Here is a 20,380-nt window from a genome sequence, read left to right as displayed (position 1 = left end):
GTCGCAGTTTATTTGGGTTCAAGCTGACATAATGGTGGAGAGGTCTACGCTTGGATTACTTCTAATCACCACAAGATGTCACTGCCGACCTATGCGCGCCCTGGCACTTCCAAAGCTGTCATCATTGTACATTTCTTATTGGGTAGTTAGAGAAGCCCAACAACAATTAGCTGGGTCCTACATTCCCAATAGAACTGCTCCCACGGAAAGTACTGATATGAGCCTGCCCGTTGCATCAGGTTCTGCAATTTTCCCTAATGTAGTTAATCTCGTAACTTTTTCTTCCATAAAACATCTGAATATAGCCAGGAAAAAGAGGACGTGACGTGAGAGATAACATTTAACGTTATTGTAAAATCTGAAAGAAAAGAAAGAAAAAAAGCCAGAGAAATTACCATTTAAATCTACTCTACGAGTCGTTAACATTGTGTGTGTGTGTGGGGGGGGGGGGGGCAAATAAATATAGAGGCGAGAAAAAAAGAAAAAATATAATAAATCTGAAGGCGCGTCTGGTATGACTCCTTAATCTGATCAGAGGCTGTCTTTCCTCCTTGAAGTGTGGAGGTTCACATTTGTGCAGACGTCACGCCTAAATGCAGCTGTGCGGAAAGTAGGGCAAACACCACAAATGTGCGCCTGTGTGTGGTTAGTATCCTAGAGCGCGGGCGTGAGGGACGTGAGCCGTCTTGAATGTGCAGTGTGGGAGCAGCAGTGTCAGTTGCGTCGCCATCCTTCATGGCCTACCAATACCTCTAAATCACATTGAATGTCATAAAAAATGTGCAAATTAAAATGTGCATATCATAATGGAAATGGGTGTACTCTTGAACATGTCAGAGACTGCATTTGTAATTCATAATGCTTTCAGTAGTTTGTTCCCTATGTAATCTTTATATAATGAAAAATTATCCCTTTTTCAGCCAATTCCCCACTTTAATCTGGACTATTTTTCAGATATGCCTAGGCTTTTCCCGCAGTAAAGGGTACTCCGGGTTTTTCTTATAAAGCTTTTACGCAAACAATATCATGAGTTGTTTAAGACCTTTCCACAAAGGGTACCTTTTTATTTGGGTCTTCAATGTCTAAGCTATGCTTTATGATAATAGATACTTAACATACAATAGTTAATAGTTAACATACAAATTCCCAAAATAAATAGTATTCAGTCTTATAAATGTTATCTATTTCCCTAGGATCTCCAAGAATGGGAACCACAGATGTGGTAGGCTACTTGGTATTATACGGTAGAAATGGGCATGACTACTCCCCCATGTGCGTTGACACATAATTGACATGGCGGAATCCCACACTGGCTTGGACCGTGGTAGACGCTGCAGTCTGGGAATGGCTACATTGTGATTCTAGATTGGGAAAAGTGGATAAACACCTTGATCGTCAAAGATTTTGTAATTCAAAGGTAAGAAACATGCGTTGTGTTGCTTTTCGTCGTGGTCAGTGCTCAGACAGTTCATGTGACCTTTATTACTTTGAAAGTTACAAAGTTGCAGAAAATTGCTGGGGCGAGAAGACGCCGGTTGTCTGCCTGGATGGAAATAGGAAGTATTGGCTTTTAGTGGAAAACGAAAGTTTCTTAGCTCTCGCTTGGCGCATTCGTTTCGTTTTAAACTGGGTGTTTTGCATTGACTATTACATGCAGATCTTCGGGAATATTTAACTCTCTTCTATCGTGCATCTTATACTTGATATTGTCGTTGTTAATTTGTTTCCTTAAACGCTTTGTGTTGAGTGTTGTGCGTCAGAGTTTTGGAATTCAATTGCTGCAGCAAGAAATCTTACTGACAATTTGAATTTTCTTTAATAGCCTACTCTATACTAGATGTGAGCTATGTTTATACAGTAGCGTTTTGGACATGATAACAATGCTTCACTTGTCGAAATTTCTGGAATCGGAACCTGATCGGTGTTGCGAAACTTAAGTCTCCATTCTTTATCAAAACCAGTGCTTAGGCCTATTTGTAAATTAAGGTAATCATTTGCACTTATTAGACTTATAACACCAAAAGTTTTCATGGGACACTGGAGTCAGAGTTGACACGTCAAATGCCCCTCTATCGGGTTTGCCTAGCCTATAAGGATGGCGTCCAGCCAAATGATTAAAGTGCAGTATTGGCTAACCACCGGACGAGCCATGAGACAGACATGATCTCGAGTGGCTTTGCCGTCATGGTTAAATTGGTGTAGTTGGCAGATCTCTTGATATAGGATTATCGATTTAATCGATTAACTTAATCAGATGTCTGACATCACAAATAGGGCAATAGCTTACAGAGCGAAGTCTGAAAGAATGGATAATTCGTCTAGATATGGTTGATGATGTCGAAACGCCGTTTGTATTGGGATGTTGTTAACGTTTTTCAGGAGTCTTGTGCTAAATCTAACTTCCATCTCGGGGGCAGTTTTGAGAGCGCGAAATGTTCGCATAGGCAGAAGAAATCTGATCCCAAATATATGACGTCAGATGAAATTCCAAAGCGAGGGAGAGGTGAACCGGACTGACTCTGGTCTTGAACTGGAGTGCTATTTATTGTTTTGCTGAATACTGACATCACACCTATATTATTGTCAGAGTAAATTTGTAGACTGTCATACGCACGAAGAAAGCCTAGGGGTGCGATTCTGGTGCGAAATCACCAGAAATTCCTCACACTTTACCTCAAAACTATTTTTGAACTGTTAAGGACAGTAATATTAGTGATAATTTCCCCTGATTATTTGATCATCTCTTTTGACATCAAATTAAACTTTTAAGAAGATCTTTCACAGTGGTTTGAACGTTGATCAAGTGGGAAGAATGGCCTTCCCCTCTTTACCAGTGTCATATGTTTTGCACCTGGGTTATTGTCATCCCACAGCACCCCCACCCCCATTCCTTCATGCCCCCACCCATTTCTCTGGGGTCGCAGATTCCCTGCTGTGTCGACACTTTGAAGTGTGCTGATGTTATCCACAAACACAACTGGCTGAAATCCTCTGACATACCTTTAATTGGGAAGAAGTCAGGCATTGTGACCCATCTGTCTGCATTGATCCCAGCCAGGGATTTAAAAGAGTGTTTGCTAGCTGTCATCATTGAACCCATGCTGATGTTGTATCTGTTATCGTTAGGCACAGCTACCCCTGCAGAGCTCACTTTGTGGGTTGGGAGATTTTTTTCTTTTCTCTACTTTAAAACTATTTGCACATTGGGAGAAGATTATAGCATTGCAGTCTGGTATATTTTTGATGGCATCACATTCACATCCAGATTAGTACAGAGCAGGGACATGGTACATGGATGTAGAAGCTATAGAATATTATTTTATATTATTGTTTCTGGACAGATTTGTAATTTAATATGTCCAACCTATTATGTCTATTGTTGGTTCCATATTATTAGTAAATGGAATTTTAGACTCTTGATGGTGACATACCAAAGTATACTTATTGTTGAGGTGGCACTCTGCCAACTAACCATCATCGTATATAGGCTAGTATACTCCACAGCATTTGCATTCATGTTTGTGTGCATCTTTACTGCAAGTCGATTTGGATATAGGGGTCCGCTACATTGATCAATTGCATAAGTGTACTTTGTTTTCTCTTGACTCTGGCAGTGATTTAAAACAAGTAAATGTGGGCATAAAATGTTGGACTTTCAAGGATAGTCCATGCGGACCATCTTCGTAACGAAATTGGTGTTATGCGCATTGTTCCAGGACCCAAACGTAGCCACGGGAGCCTGCTTAAGACTTCAGGGAGAAGAATCTCAACCATTTGCTGAGCTGTCCCTGTAGGCTTGCTGCATCCATAGCACACAATGAATGCATTACGACCCCCTGTTGCAACAAAAAGAGGCCGGATTGGGATGGGATGATATCTTGTCTGGACACGTCTTGCGTTGAAGGAGACTCCCTGATAGGATCTCACCGCTCACCTCCCCCTCTCTTGTAAAATACTCAATTGCAATGCAGTGGGCCCTCAATGTGAACGACCCTCCTTTTCTTTTGGGTGTTTGTTAATCTGTTTTGTTTTATTGTGCTCTTGTTTTGTTCCCAGGGTACCCAGTGGGTAGACTAATGTTTTACCAACATCTTGAAGTGAGTTAGAGATGGGCCTTGCAGGGTGCATTGGCTCTCAAGGTGTTTTGAAACCAGGCATAGTTGGCTAGTGAGGGAACGAAGCATATGTGTGGATGTGACGACTTATGTTTTTCATCTCCGAAAAGCCGAGGGAGCTCTTTGAACTGTTTGCGTGGCAGGTCGGAATGGGGCTTGCCCTACTTATGGTTTTGCCCCTTGATGGGAAGTGTTCTCTGCCCTTATCCGCTCTGACGGCCCAGGAGAAACATGGAGCAAATCAGCGGTGTTTGGGCCCCCCAATAACACCACCCACCCCTAACCATTCCAACCCCTTTCCCCTTAGACTCCAGTTAAGACGACACGTGCACGCATACACACACATGTGTGTGTTTTTGTGCACAAGACAACCACTGCCACACACACTCACACACACACACACACTCACACACTCACACACACACTCTTACACACACACACACTCTTACACACACTCACACACAAAGACCAATTTTTTTGTAAAATGTAGTTTGAGGCCCGAATGAGGATCAGGAATTTGACCTGTTGACCCCCTAAAGTAGGAAGGAGAGTAGGGGAGAGAGGGGAAAGAGAGCGCGCGTTACAGGGGCAGTGTGTGTGTAAAAGAAGGAGGAGCCAGTTAGCGTTTTCAACACATAAACTCGTCAGATGTCGGGCTGGTTTAGGGGAGCAAAGTTGTGTTATTTCTTTAGGATCACAGATGCTGCCCTATGGCCGGCCACTGCCCGTGGTGGCCAGGATCCCCCTGGGTGCTGACCGACGTGTTGACACAGCTCCTGGAGAGAGGGTCGTCACTCAAACGGAGCCTTTGCGTTAGGAAAGCGCTCGAGCACAGGCGAGCACGCTCTCATAGCTTGTGGCCACGTTTTTCTATTTTGAATTGCATAATTACATGATGTGAAATTTAATTTGAGCCCGGCCACATGATATTACTTAGCCTGATTGTTCATCGAAGGCAGAGAGGTCCCTGACGGAGGCAGAAGTCACAGCCAGTGACATGTTATGATGTGATCAGCAGCATTTGCTTTGAGGTTTTTTTCGCATTTGTCAAGTCACCAACAGCTGCCTCATCCTACATGTCTTTCTCTGCCTGTTTTTCTTCTCTTTCTCTATCTTTCTCTCTCTCACTCTCTCTCTCTCCCTCTCTATCTCTCCCTCCCTCTGTCTCAACACACACTACTCAGTCACTTCTTCATCCTTCTAGTTCAGCCTGCTAGTGTGTGGTCGTTTGGACGTTGCATCCTTTCCGTTTTTTTTATTATTTTTTTTTTATGTTTTATTTGCGCTAAATGACCCTGATACATTTTCCCGTCTTGTTTTGAAGGCAGAGTATGATTCATGTGGAGGGAACAGCTTGACCTGGTTTAGATGCGCTGGGCCTCCTCGTCTGGCGATACTGAATGCTCGGAGGCTGGATCGGGTTTCAGCTGCAGCGGCTGTGGAAGGGTGGGGGGTTACGCAATGCCAGAGCCTGTTCCTGGGAATCCTCTTGTCTCCGCTCTCGTTTTCTTTCTTCCTTTCTTTTTCCCGCTGTGCCATGTTTTGTTCCCCACTCTCCTTCACAACGTCCCACGGCATTGTTTGGTCGGATGAGAGCTAGTGTTAGGCCCGGATGGGGTTTCAGTGCCCTGCAGGAAAGGGGCCAGAGCTCTGGGCTCGCCTATGCCGGCCTGAATTGTATGTGGATCTGGGTCGCGCCCTGGTACATCTTCATTAGGTAACACACCTGCCGCCAACAAAGCTGGTCCGCACGCTTCTTTGGGGATGGGCCTAGGTGTAGCAGCTCAGGTCACGCCGTTGCATGAATATCTAGCCATGGCCTCGGCTTTAAACCCGCAACATGCGTCTGTCAGCTGTAGTCCCACATCCACATTGCTGCCCCCCCCCCCCTCCCCCCAACTTGGGAAGCCAACCACTGACAGTTATTTGCTCCGCCAACTCCACATGGTTTTCCAGACGGGTGAGGTCTTATCGGCTGTCTGGTTCCTGTAGTGGCAAGTCGGTTGAACATTTAGCCACGTCAGCCCAGCTGCATACCTGTCGGGGGCTTTCTATTTCCTGGCTGTCAGTTGAAGTTTAGCTCTGTCTGTAGGGTATATAAAAAGGAATTTTTTTGATCTGTCTGCTTCAGGGGGTGACGAGTTGAAAAAAAAAAAAAGAGGGGGAGGGAAGGATGGAGGAAGGGATATTTTTAAAGACGTGATTTCATCTCTCCGGCCGATGTTGATCCGAGAGGCAGACGTGAGTCATGAGCGAGGGAGAGGGAGGGAGAGAGACGAATGGAAACGGTGAACACTCGGAGAGGTGAGAGTTTGGGCAGTGCAGGAAAAAAAGCAGACGACTGTCTGTTGAGCAGTAGTGTATGAGTGTAGGTAGAGGTGTGTGAGAGGGCCCAGCGGTAGGTTTGCTGCTGCACGAGGGGCTCTGGAGGGTGCAAAGGGAATGAGGGTGAAGAGGAGAGAAGTACAGAGGGAGAGGCTCAAAGAGAGAGATTTCTAGAATGCAAGAAAGGGTCTCGGAGAGAAGGAGAGATGGGGTGGGGGTGTAAAAAAAGCCATGGTTTCCTTGGTTTCCCCCAGTTTCCTCTTGTGTTATTACATATCATTAGGTGGATTATAGGGCCCGTGCCAGACCGGCTCCCCATCTGAGCCCATAAAACTGCCAGACGTGCAAACAAGTCTTCTCTCTCCTTTTTCTTCTGGGTTCTGTCGTGCAAAATATGACTTTGAGGAGTGTAAAAGGAGAATGGAATGACAAGGGGGGCTTCAGGAGAGGAGAAGTGAGGTTTGGTCGCTGTTGTGTGGCACTGTTATGCACATGAGGTAGTTTCACAGCTGATTTCTGATGAGGCCCAGATGGTGTCCCCAGGAAACATGGCTGAACGAGGGTCGCTTTGGAGAATCACGATTTAAATCCTGCTGGATGAATCAAACACATACTGAGCTGAATTGTTTTATTGTTGTATCTAAAAAACAAACTTAGGTAAAATGGCAAGGAATACGTACAGGAGGTGTTCATAAAGACTTGGAAAGCTAGCGTTTTTATGTGCGGTTGACATACTGCACATACCTCAGCCAAGTGAATTAGTAGGACACTTTCCTACAGCAGACCCAAGGGCGGAAAAAGCAGTGGTCTCAAGCGGACTTTTTTAATTTGAGTTGCCTTTCAAAATTGCTCCTTGTTATCTCCAAAGCAACGAAGGAGATGCTGTTTCCAGGGCAACGGTTGTTTCCATAGTGTTGTTTTGGTTGTGTGGAAGGCATGCGGATGGTGCTGTGGGTGGGAGTGTTGGCTTGGGGGGAGAGAAGGAGGGGGGGATGGGTAGAGAGAAGGGGGTGGCAGTAGGGAAGTGGAGAAACGCAGGCAGAGAGAGGGAGAGAGACGGATCGTGGGGGTCAGTAGGGGAATAATCTGGGGAATACCCTCATAGGAGCTCTGTGTCCAGGGCATGAAAGGCCTCTCTGTCTCAGTGGCAGGCGACACACACTGTGACACAGTTATAACAGTATGACCCTGGAAGGTAGGGGGTCTGGCCTTTCTTTTCTCCACTTATCCTTCTCACCCTCATCTTCTCGAGAGTGCTCCAGTCTCTTGGAACGTTTCTCTTGGAAAGGTTCGGCCCTAAGCTCCTGAGGAATGAAGAGAATGGCGGGGTGAGTGAGGGCGCACTGGAACAATCCCCGGGTAAGACCGGAGGAAGAGTTGGATGTCTGCTCCCCCAGGGAATTGACCTGTAAATGATGTTGGTTAATGATCACAACACATTATGTGTCAATGGTCTTTGCTCCACTGGTTAATTACAGGGCTACCATCCTAACCTGTGGGAGACAATAAGAATGAATGGAATGGGTTCTACACTGATGGATGTAGAGCCCAAGATCTCAAGTTGACCTTTTTTACCCTAAACTCTAAATTCATCTAAAGGACATTTGGCACATTTGGTAGTTGGTGAGTGGGAAGGTAGGTCTCTACTGCCCATGGTCTTCACAAACCCTCTCTCTCCTCTCCTGTGAATTTGTCGTAGTCCTCACTGGCCCATCCTGTTCAGCAGATATTCAGCTGGCCCAAGGTGCTATGTGAGAGAACGACCTTAGGGGTTTTACCTTTTCAGCTAGCCTAAGTTTGTACCCTCATCTGTTACATCGGTGGCCTTTCCTTGATGGGTCAGACATCTTCCCTTCCAGACATATCCGCTGCCTTTCAGCTTGCAGGCACTGCTGCACTGCACTCACAAGATTTTTGGCAAAGGAGCGGACAAAAGGCCAGAGTCAAGTGGAAAGCTAATCCCTAAAATTTTAACATTTAATTAGAAACACAGACAGCATTTGTTTTGGCCAGGTTAGCCCGATCTGTTCCATTGATAGTGAGGTACGCGATTGCTCTTGAGAAAGAATTGTAGATGTGTTATAGTTTACCGGAAATTACTCATAGTTTATGCGGAAATGACTCATAACTTAGCATGTAGATGTGGTTTTGTTAAAAAAAAGTCTTATCATTAAAAAACTGAGAGCTGTTGAGCTTTGCTGTTGTTGATACACTTGCGTGAGACTTGAATTCTGCAAGTCAACCTCTGAACGGTCGTGAGTCATCAGGGTTTAAACATGGAAGTTGCTCTGACCTTCCTGTGACCTCTGAAACCCCAGTGTGGGACCTTTCTATCCATCTCTCTGACTGGTCCGAAGCTGTAGTGGCTCCAGTCTGCTGTCCAAGAGGAGATGTGAAGGCTGAAGGGCAGAGAGCGTGCAGACAGGGACACACGGGGGGGGGGGGGGGGGGGGGGGGGTTCTCCAGAGACATTACTTGTGTGTCTGCAAGAGGAACTGTGTCCTTTCTCACTGTACACACATGCGATAGCTGCCAGGAGGGCTTCTTACTTTGGCTTTCAGCACCAGTGGCTCCCATCTACTCCCACTGAAGAAGTTCACCAGGAGGTTGGGATAGGTTTAGCCCAAAGTGCTGACTCTGCTGAATCACTGAAGGGCTGCCAGGTCCCCCTAAATTAAATCTTTTATTAATTTCCGCCTTTGATTTGATTTTAATGGAGCCATCAGCCCCTTGTCCTATCCCTGTCCTTCTGCCTCTGCCCCTGCTGGAGCTCCAGACTGTTTGGACTTTCCAGGCGGAAAGCATCTTTCTTGAAAGAGCAATTGAGAGGAGTAGCTCCCGTTTGTGGAAAATCGCAGCTCCATAGGCTCCTTGTTATCCCCCAGCAGTGCAGGCATGCAGGCTTCTCCTCTTACTCCTTCCTCCCCTTCCCCCTCCCCCTCCCTGTCCCACCACTCCCTCTCTGCCCAAAGTCTTCCAGCTGTGTGGGGAGAAGGAGCCGGGCCGCTCCATAACGCCATTTATACACACATGACATCATGCCTGTTCGGATTACATCATCATATAAATGCTGGTGACATCAAGATGATTTCACTCACTTTTAACCCACTAGTAACCTTCAGTGAGAATAAAAAAAAATGTGTGTGTATGTGTATGAGAGAAGTTGTTCTTTAACATAACAAATTTTGTGTCATTTTTCCACGGAAAATTGTACATTCTCTATAGGCGCTCAATGCTCATCTGCTCTGGTTTTGCTCAATCAGTCTGATAACTCTGCATCCCCCATTTGCCCCACAGAAAGGTGGTCCTGGAGAGGTCTCCATGAATGTACGTCACAATGATGATGACGGACCAGATGCTGGACCTTCCGCCGCCACTGCTGAACGGCGAGGTTTCTGTGATGCACCCCATGATGAACGGGGACACGTCGCAGCAGGTGAGGACACAGTCCTGTCACTCCGTGGACCTCCAAAATCACAGCCTCTCTTCCTCCTTATTGTCCTCTTCTGTTTGTATGTGTTTTGACTCAATCTCTTTTCTGCAGGTGATCGTGGTCCAGGTGAACCCAGGCGAGACGTTCACCATCCGGGCAGAGGATGGAAGTCTGCAGTGCATACAAGGTCTGTATCCAAAGCACACACCAAAACAGTGCGACCCTTCCTGTGGTCATGGCAATGGCCATCAGGGCCTGCTCTGCTGTGACATCATCTAGTTTGGCCTTGGCCTGAATGGAGACTCGATGGCTAGCATTTAAACAAACAAAAAAACGGCCTCTCAAAGAACCACATCCCTAAATCGTGCTAAATTGGCTCTTCATAAAGCACTTTTAAAGGCTGGCAAGCCCTCCCTTTAAATGAGGGCCGTGCTGTGCTACTCGTGTAAACAAATAAAATTTGGACGGGCAGAACAGCTGACCGCACGCAATGCCGCTTGCTTTGTTGCCCTGCCCTCGCGACAGCTTGTGCAGAGGGAGCCGCCGTTCCTGGGATAATTTGATTTCTCTCGATGAGAGTTGCAGATTTGCCTGCGGTTCGGCCAGTCCAGGGTCAAGCAGGATGAACCAGGGGGAAAAAGTGCAGTGAGTTCACACAGCAGCGCGGAAACTTGCGGACGTGCCATTGAACACTGTCATAGCGTACTGGTAGAGATGAATGTATCAAAAACAATTCCGGGGTAATATTCGAAAGTTGGTCCAAGATCCACCTGGATTGTTTGATGTTCTAACCTCATGTATGTTCTTGTGTGTGAGACTGAGTCAGTGCCAGGTGAGCAGGAAGTGTCTGATAAGCCAGAGCTCTTGTTTTGTTTTATTTTGTTAATGTTGACTTTTCTCTAAAAAGTTGCTGATGGCTGTTTTCCCAGGGCAGGGCGGAGTACAGTGAGCTGTGTCATTTTTAGCCGGCTTATCTGTTAATTCAAACATGTGCCTCAGTGAGACAGTGCAGGGGCTTGAGGGGAGCAGATCGATGTGGTCGCTCAGAACTGTCATGCCTTTGTGTGTGTGTGTGTGCATGTGTGCGAGTGGGGGTCTGGACTGGTGCGCTAAATGGTCAGGAATGTCCGAAGCTTGCCAGTGCCCGACCAACATGTTCCTATTGCCACCCGCGCTCCTGCTCTTGTAATAGTGGATTCCATCTTCATTACTCATAATAATCTTGCCATGCATCGTCTCGCTACTAGTCCATGGTTCAGTGCGTAGGAGTACTGCGTCAATTGGGTCGTCATGTTTTTTTTTTTTGCACGGTTCCCTGCCACCCCCTGCACCCCTGTCTCCTGGGGCGACAGTCGTCCACACTTCCCTGGACCCCATCTCTGGTTGCTGGTTCTGGAGCCAATGACGGACAGCTAGAGGAATGGCAGTGATGTAACCCCGGCCTTTTTCCCCCCCTCACAGGGTTTTATGAGTAATGATTGCACCGTCGGATTGCTCCCGACTAGACTCTGTGTGGTCCGGGAGCCAGAAGGGGCCAACGCTACAACCCTGTAATTTTACACGCCACAGTTCCCATGTCATAAAAATATGTAATAATGCATGGGTACACCAACCAATGTGCAGACAGGCAAACAGACACTCGCACGCTAATAAAGCAGACTTTTCACGGGAGGACCACAGAAACACACACTCCCCGGCACCGACTGGTGTAGGTTTGATTAGATGTTTAGTTTGAAAAGTGCTGAATGAGTATACAGTCCCTTCTTTTTAACCTGCAGAGTTCAGAGATCAAAACAATGCACACTGTATTCCTGTCATTTCCCTCTGCAGGCCATGTAATATTTTTCCTGCTGACTCTACACGAACTCACACAAATTACTCTCTCACACACACACACACACACACACGGACATGGTAGTCACGCATGCACGCGCCACTCATAAAAAAAAAGGCCATTTTCCCAACCCGCAGCATTTAAGATGAACTATGAGCCCCTGAGATGCGGCGGGGGAGATAGCGGTGGCGTCTCAGTTAATGCCCTGCACACTGGCAGCCAGGCGCAGAGCAGCCGGCAGGCCGACTCAGGGAGAGGGAACTACAGGAAGCGCAGGGAAGGAATGTGAGGCTCCCTAACAAATCACACCTGGTTCACTGTTCCTGCTTGCCAGGTGAACTGAACTGCAAGCTGAAAGCAGACATCTCTCTTTCTTTCTCTCTCACACACACTCTCTCTCTCTCTCTCTCTCTCTCTTTCTCTCTGTTTCTTTCTCTCCATCTGTCTAGACCAAAAATTATCACCTCAAGTGGAGTAGTTTTTTTTTAATTGTTATTGTATTCAGTCATGGCTGATATTGGAACGCCATTATGTCTGACATTTGGTGATGAAATCACAATCAGGTTGCACGTGGCTGCATGAGGTTGCATAACAGTAGGTCTTAATGTCTTAACATGTTCAGCGCTCTCTGTGATCGGATCACTCTGAAGTCTCAGATCACACTGGAACAGACTCATTCAACCAGTGATGCTGCAAAAGGATTTTGGCACTGACAGGATGTGTGTGTGTAGAATTTCAGGTCTCTTTGGTAGTTACAATAAACAGTTCTCCTTCATCAGTAAATGTAAACATAATTGTTGTTAGTAAACATGAGTCTCTACACTCTAGTGTACAGGCTACTTTTAACCTTTTGCTTGAAGTAAACCAGCCGTATGGCCGAGTTGTCTGTTTTGGATTCACTGGCCAGAACATAATGACATTGTTGCATACATTTTATATACAAATGCTGACTGATGAGGATGGATTGAATTGAGGCAAATGGTAAAAGGAAGGGCATTGTAAAAGGAAGGGCATTTGGATCTTTACCAAGTCACAATACACACACACACACTTGACGTGACTTGTAAATGCAACCCAGCTAAAGTCTCTCCACCACCACCACTCCAGGTAGGAAACTGGGGGCCCGTCTACACGGAGACGCTTTTTAGGTTAAACGCAGAGGTTTTGCTTCGTCTTGGCCGAGCGTCCAAACGAATCCTGTAAACGCACTGCCCGAAACCGCACCTTTCTGAAACCTGGTCCCAGAGTGGAGAAATCTGAAACCGTAGCCCGTTTGAATTCGTTTAGACAGCGAAACCGCACATCCTGCTTGCGATGATGTCATTGCCACACCTCAGCTGCCCTGGACTTGCACTTGTAGTATTGCCTAACAATACTAGTTTTCATACATGACATTACCTACGATTACACTCCGTAAGATAAATATCACAACTGGTGCTGCGCAGCGCCGATAGCTTATGACTTGGTGGACTGAACACTGTTTTCCCCGGTGTTTTTTTATGCATTCTAGCTATTGTCAGTGACGCGAGAGAACTTAAGTTATTAGGAAAGTGCGGTGTAAGTTTAGGCTACATTAATTTGTGCGTAGTGCCAGTGTCATTCATTTATTTTACATGTCTTACAACATATATACATGCATTCACAGTCGAGTGAAATCAGATATAAGCATACAAAGACGCTTAGAACTCACGTTAAGCCGATGGCACACTGAATGCGAATGCGCGATTTGATGCAGGCAAAAGTATTGACTGTTACTAACGAAGGTTTTATAGCAATAGTATAAATGTGGCGACAGAATAGCCTAGAACTTGGGTAACCCTTGCGTTTAGTAGCCTAATTGCGGTGATGGCCAAAACTAATGTGAATCACGGATCCTACAACCAAAGAAAGTAAAGGTGATTAGTAGGCCTACCTGCATTAGCCAAATAAAGGACGGGAATGCACCCTTCACAAACCGTAAAATAAAGTTTATTAGTTTTACAGTTGACTACAGTTGACATTTCACCATCAGTCCACACAAACAATTCTGGTTACCTTGCACTAGCCATTTGGTCGTAGCCTATTCTGTCTGTTTGTAAAGCGCAAATTTTGGTCAATTTCTGTAAAGAAACAATGCCACCTATAGGCCTGGGGTATGAAGTAACGTGTTGAGTCGTGTTGAGATGGATCCGTTTGGACGCAAATATTCTTGATGCGGTTTCAGGGAAGACGAGGAAAAAAAGATCGGTTTCGTACGTGTGGACAGGGCCTAGAATTAATCCCAGGTGTCTGGGGGCCTTGGAGTCGGCAAGGAGGCTCTGCCATGAGCCTGGCGCTTTGGCTTTGATCTGGCACCAGGACACTCAGGGCCTGTCCACACGGAGACGCTTTTTAGGTTAAACGCAGAGGTTTTGCTTCTTCTTGGCCGAGCGTCCAAACGAATCCTGTAAACGCACTGCCCGAAACCGCACTTTTCTGAAACCTGGTCCCAGAGTGGAGAAATCTGAAACCGTAGCCCGTTTGAATTCGTTTAGACAGCGAAACCGCACATCCTGCTTGCGTATCGATGATGTCATCGCCCCCACCTCAGCTTGCCTAACAATACTAGTTTTCATACATGACATTACCTACGATTACACTCCGTAAGATAAATATCACAACTGGTGCTGCGCAGCGCCGATAGCTTATGACTTGGTGGACTGAACACTGTTTTTCCCGATGTTTTTTTTATGCATTCTAGCTACTGTCAGTGACGCGAGAGAACTTAAGTTATTAGGAAAGTGCGGTGTAAGTTTAGGATACATTAATTTGTGCGTAGTGCCAGTGTCATTCATTTATTTTACATGTCTTACAACATATATACATGCATTCACAGTCGAGTGAAATCAGATATAAGCATACAAAGACGCTTAGACGTTAAGCCGATGGTAACACACTGAATGCAATGCACGATTTGATGCAGGCAAAAGTATTGACTGTTAACGAAGGTTTTATAGCAATATTCATGGGTTTCATCAGGTCCCTTTACACAGGTGTATTAATCAAGCACCATGCAGTCTGCATTCATAATCAAGGTGCATGATTGTATACACCTGTGGAAAGGGACCTGATGAAACCCATGAATTATAAATGTGGCGACAGAATAGCCTAGAACTTGGGTAAGCCTTGCGTTTAGTAGCCTAATTGCGGTGATAGCCAAAACTAATGTGAATCACGGACTATCCTACAACCAAAGAAAGTAAAGGTGATTAGTAGGCCTACCTGCGTTAGCCAAATAAAGGACGGGACTGCACCCTTCACAAACCGTAAAATAAAGTTTATTAGTTTTAGTTGACTACAGTTGACAGTTTACCATCAGTTCACACAAACAATTCTGGTTTCCTTGCACTAGCCATTTCGTTGTAGCCTATTCTGTCTGTTTTTAAAGCGCAAGTTTTGGTCAATTTCTGTAAAGAAACAATGCCACCTATAGGCCTGGGGTATGAAGTAACGTGTTGAGTCGTGTTGAGATGGATCCGTTTGGACGCAAATATTCTTGATACGGTTCCAGGGAAGACGGAGGAAAAAAAGATCGGTTTGGTACGTGTGGACTAGGCCTCAGCCCCATGACTGATGGCTCAGGGGAGCCAAGGATCTCTGCTTTTAACAGCACATAGCAGAAACTCAGCAGAAGGGGGGGGGGGACACAACATGGAACCCTGCTGTATTGGCTCTGTTTTGCTGTTTAAAGCACTTGCCCGACACCCAGGGGCCTGTTCCACTGGAGTGGACTGGACTGCCAGCCGCTGCCGTGAGGAGTCGAGTTGTGCGAGTCAAGTTGTGTGCTCTCGTCACTCTCGGCGAGCTGATGCAACAGCCTGTCCGGGATTGTTTGGCTTTAACCAGGTGCAAGATGGAGTGGAGGAGGAGGAGGAGGAATGCAGTCAAGGACCCAGAGGCTCTGCAAACATAGACTGGGAAAGCAGGGGAGAGACAGACGAATACACACACACACACTGTGGAGCAGCGTGTGCAAGTATGCCTGGCTCAGCTGGAACTGGAGGCTAGGGGATAGGCGGTGGAGATACAGTAGGACGAGGCAAGGCTACAGCCTTGAGACGGGGGGAAAAGGTTTTTGTAACCGTTCTCTTTCTTCCTCCTCTCCTCTTCCCTATTTTCTCTTGCTTGCCATTGCTTTCCTCTGTTGAGCTCCCCTCAGACCCCCCCCCACTCTGTCTCTCTCTTTCTTTCCTTTTCTCTCACTCACTCTCTCTCCTCTCTCTCTCTCTCTCTCTCTCTCTCTTCTCTCTCTCCTCTCTCTTCTCTCTCTCACTCTCTCTCTCTCTCTCACTCTCTGTGCTTTTTGGTCTGGGCTGCAGTCTGCCCTCTTTCCTGATGTGGAGGAAACCCCCTCTGCTCCACAGAGCTCTAATTCCATTCCAGTGAGTCACTGCGCTGAGGAACAGTGGATTTTTGTGTGCATCATGAAGAGACGGAGAAAGAGAGAGAGAGAGGGAGAGAAGGAAGGACAAGAAACAGACAGCGATAGAGCTCAAGGAGGTGGGGGTGGTGGTTGAGATAGAGTGGGGGAAAACAGAGAAGGAGGGTAGGGGAAAGTGAGCGAGAGAGAGACGAATGGTGTGGAACTCGCCCACGCTGTCTCACACACGTCCTTGCATTACTGTGTGTGTTTTTGTTTGTTTGTCTTTCCTTCTGTCTCCCTGTCTGGCTGGAAGAAAGGTTGTCGTGCCACCACCGTTCCCCCCCTGAAGGTCTTTTTGAGTGTAATGTTGTTTTTTTAATGTTATCTTTTCCCTTACCCCCCCCCCCCCCTTTATTCAGAGGAAAGCGTTTGCCGAATGTTTCTTTCCTGCTGGCGCTAAAGCAGTCAAGAACATTACACAGTATAACATTCCACCAAATGTTTTTCTTTTTTTCCTTCTTTCTCTCTCCCTCCCTCTCTCTCCCTCTCCCTCTCTCTCTCTCTATTTTCTCCTTTTCTTTTTTTCCTACCCCTCGGTTTTCTTGCTGACCTACTATTTTCAGGCCCCGCTGTATCCTGCACCCCAGGGCTGAGCGTGCCTTTATGGGGCAGTGGCTGAGTAAGCGGAGCCTCTGGTTCCAGGGCAAGAGGGAAGAGAGAGAGAAAAAAAAACCAACAAGGGGCACGCTCAGAAACAAACCCAGAGCCCTCTGATGCTCACCGCTGTGCTCAAGGCCCCGTCGGCGCTCCCCCTCTCAAACCTCGCGCACAGAGTGACTCAAGTTGACTTTCAAGGAAAGTGAAAACATTGCAAGACCCTATTAACACTAGGGCTCACTTTTAGCCCTCTCCTTTCACCCGGTGGAACAGGAACCGAAGGGATAATGGTTTGAAGTTCAAAGAGATCCAGTGGTTCACAAATGGAGATGATGGGTGAAGAAAAGCTGCAGATTTGCAACTTGCGGCGCTTATAAAATCAGCTGCCGTGTGGTCTCTGGTTTGTGCTCTCTCGAGCCAAGATGTATTTTAATCACAGATTATACCACGGCAGTGCAAGTCTCGGTTTTTGTTGAAACACGATTGCACATTAGGATTTCTTAGAGTGGAGGTTGCAGACAATGGTGGCATTTGTGTTTGTATTTATACCTGGCAGACAGGCATCTTCCTGACTGCACTCATTTGTTGTGCATGTGTGCGTGTGTGATGGATGCATTGAGCTCCAGGTCGTATTGGAGCAAGGGAAAGTCCTCCTTTCATACTCAGCATGTCGGTGCAGGCCCGACTGCCTCTTATCCTCCAGTACAGGCTCTTTCTCTCCCTCTCTTCCTCCCTTCCTCCCTCTCTCTCTGTCTGTCTGTCATTTCTTTAGTTCTTTCCTGGCTTTAATGCTTTTTTTCTGTCCTTCTGTTTCTTATTCACTCTGTATCTATATTTTTGTCTACTTCCTCCTTATTCTCTTTCTCTACTACATCTTTCCTCTTTCCCTCCCTCCTTTCCTCCTCCACTTCCTCTCCGCCTCACCCAGACAAGGATCGATCGGAGCACCTAATGAGCGTCCAGCCACGGCCCAGCAGACGGCAGGCCATGGCAGGCCATGGCAGGCAAGGCCGGAAGCTGAAGGGAAGAGGGCGTGTGCGTGCGTGCGTGTGCGTGCGTGTGTGTGTGTACACAAATGCAGGAGAGGAAGCTGTTTGGGCCTCTGCCTCAGATGTAGGTCAGTCCTTGGAGCCCTGCATGGGGTCTTGGGGAAGGGGGAGCATCTGGTTCTGTTCTGTCCTGTACAGTGATTATCCTGCTCAGTGACTCCCCCCCCTTCCAAAGATACACTCACCCACACACACCCAAACATGTCTACACCCACAGATGAATTCCCTCCCCTGCCGTGACCTATTCACAAGCAAGCGTGATGTCTACAGCTTAGGCATCAAGCCACATTTTGCAACAGTGACCCAGCTCCTGTTGGGGCTGTGGTTTCCTGCATCCGTACCTATCTTTGTGGCATTCCCCTGGGCTGTCTTAGGTGTGAACATGTCAGCTTCTGTCTCATTCAGTCGCTGCTGTGGGTGTGAAGCAGGTTTCTGTGTCGCCCCCTCTGTGTGTGTGTGTGTGTGTGTGTGTGTGTGTGGTGAGTTTCAGCTACCTTTTCTCCCTTTTTTAGCCAATGATGTGAAGACTGGTAAAGAGGTGCAAATGGAGAAGGAGAGAGGGAAAAATGGAGAGAGTGGAATGATGGCTTCTCGCCTTCCTGTCTTGCTGTTTGCTCAACTGTCTGGGAGCATGGGACACGATTAGTCGGCCTGGGTGTTTAACTGCACCTCCCCTAAACTAACACCCTGCATCCAAAACCATGCTGGGAATTCATGTCTGGGTCACCCCAAGGTTCAAACTTTGCATGCTCATTTTTCTGAGAGTGAGAGTATGTGCATGTCAAGGAAGTACAACATGTGTGCAGTTCAGACACTTGATTTTTTTTTAAACATACATTCTCTCTTCCAATATTCAGGTAGAACAAGTGTGTGACAGTTTAAACATTTCTGTCTTATGAGTTTTTATTCCCTCATTCTCTCCCTCAAAGTTTCTGGATAAGCAGAAAATGTGTCAGGCACTATAGCATTAAAGTCTAGCTGTGCTGGAAGACTTGACCACAGAAGATAGCAGCTCCTAGTTTGTCTCCCCCTTATGTGGTTTGCTTTACAAAAGGCCCTTTGCACACACACACTCGAGCTTTGGCAGTGCACAGGCTCTTTGTTCTGTGAACACAGGTTCACTCTCTGTGTCTTGGGACTTTTTTTGTGCTAACCTTCACTTCACTTCATGCACTTAATGCATGGGCTTATTTCCCCCTCCGTGCTTGTTAAAATGTCAGTGTCCTTTCAGGTTGGATTTTTACAGAGGAAGAAAACGTTGCAAAAAGTTGCAAAAGTTACGTTTCTTTCCGGCCATGTAAAAATCAGGGAGCTTCTGTTTTTGAGATGACCATTGTGCTCGACTCTTCTCCTCTACAGGGGGGAATCAGAAGGTTGCTATGGTGTTGCCAAGTAATAGTAATAAAAAAAATAATATTTTTAGAAGCTCTGAAATATGCATAGCTTGGTCTGATTTATTGTGCCTGAGACAGGCTCAGGCCAAAGCAATCAATCTCAGGGAAGATGGCCTGGGGAGCGTAGAAATGCAGACAGTCCTCCAGCGAGCCATCCACATACTGTAGACCATTAGACTGCACACAGAGAATGGGCTGGGTTTTGGGAGCTGGCTGTGTTTATGCAATGACTGTTTACAAGTGCATCAGCACTGAGATACAGTAGTGTGCGTGTGTGTGTGCGCACTTGGTTTAGGCTGGAGAAGAGTCGGTAGAGCACCTGATGTAACTTTCAATCATAAGCTCAAGTCCCTCATGTGAATCCACAGGCTCATGTGATACGAATCTTGTGATTGGCTACCTCGATTTGGTTTCTGTTCCTCTGGAAGTTTATTTCTCTGCTCCACTTTGGTTTTGGTGACTTCCGAAATGGTCAATGGTTTCTGTGTGTGTCTGTCTTTTTTGTACGACAGGGAAAGTAATCTGAAAAGGGAATTTAACAGAGTGGTCTCTGAAGGTTTTGGAGAGTCTGTTGGAGTGCAGTGAGCGTTTCGTTGCTCTGGGGTGCTCCCTCATTTACAGTGAGCTTCTTTTCTCCGCTCTGCCGAGTGAAGTGTGTCAGGAGCGGCACGCCTGCCTGTCTCTTACATAAGCATGAGGAACTGGCCAGCGTGCACAACGAGGATGGCCAGGAAAGCTTTCTCCTCCTCTCCCAACCCCCCCCCCCCCCCCCCCCCCCCCCTGCCCTCGCTCGCCCTTCAAATATTGTTATGGTTACGCACCAAGGCTGCTGATGTGTCGCGACCGCCGCAATACCAGCTGTGTGCAAAGGCCGATGTCATGGCGATGGAATCGGCTTAGGCCGACGTCTGAAAATGCAAGGGCTGCGTCTCGTCTGTCACGGCCAGAGAAAGAGACACACACACACACACACACACACACACACACACACACACACACACACACACACAGAGACACACAGACTGGCCTTCTGTCGTGGCAATTCTGATCAGCTTCGGCGTTTAATAAACACCCCTGCAAGTCCATGATGGTGCTTTGAGGAAGCTCAGATTTCCCCCTCGTTTGGACTGGCGGAGACAGACTGTGTTTACGGCAAGGACAATGGGCCGTACAATCACAAACAGATGATAAC

General features: G+C 46.8%; 1 protein-coding gene across 1 annotated transcript in view; it reads left to right on the top strand.

Annotated features, from left to right (window-relative positions):
• Window positions 1-1,303: 1,303 nt before the first annotated feature.
• fndc3bb (fibronectin type III domain containing 3Bb) overlaps window positions 1,304-20,380 on the top strand; it is a 57,681-nt gene continuing 38,604 nt past the window's right edge. The window contains exons 1-3 of the mRNA XM_076290554.1: window positions 1,304-1,417; window positions 9,738-9,876; window positions 9,985-10,060. Of these exons, the coding sequence (XP_076146669.1) occupies window positions 9,766-9,876; window positions 9,985-10,060 (187 nt within the window). The 5' untranslated portion in view covers window positions 1,304-1,417; window positions 9,738-9,765. The remainder of the gene's footprint in view (window positions 1,418-9,737; window positions 9,877-9,984; window positions 10,061-20,380) is intronic.

Source organism: Alosa pseudoharengus, unplaced genomic scaffold, assembly GCF_046254945.1.
Source record: "Alosa pseudoharengus isolate Yale_2024_CS ecotype anadromous, Long Island Sound unplaced genomic scaffold, YU_APseudo_1.1 YU_APseudo_1.1_scf_18, whole genome shotgun sequence".
Lineage (NCBI taxonomy): Eukaryota > Metazoa > Chordata > Actinopteri > Clupeiformes > Clupeidae > Alosa > Alosa pseudoharengus.
Note: the sequence above shows the minus strand (reverse complement) of the source record. Positions and strands in the feature narration are given on the sequence as shown.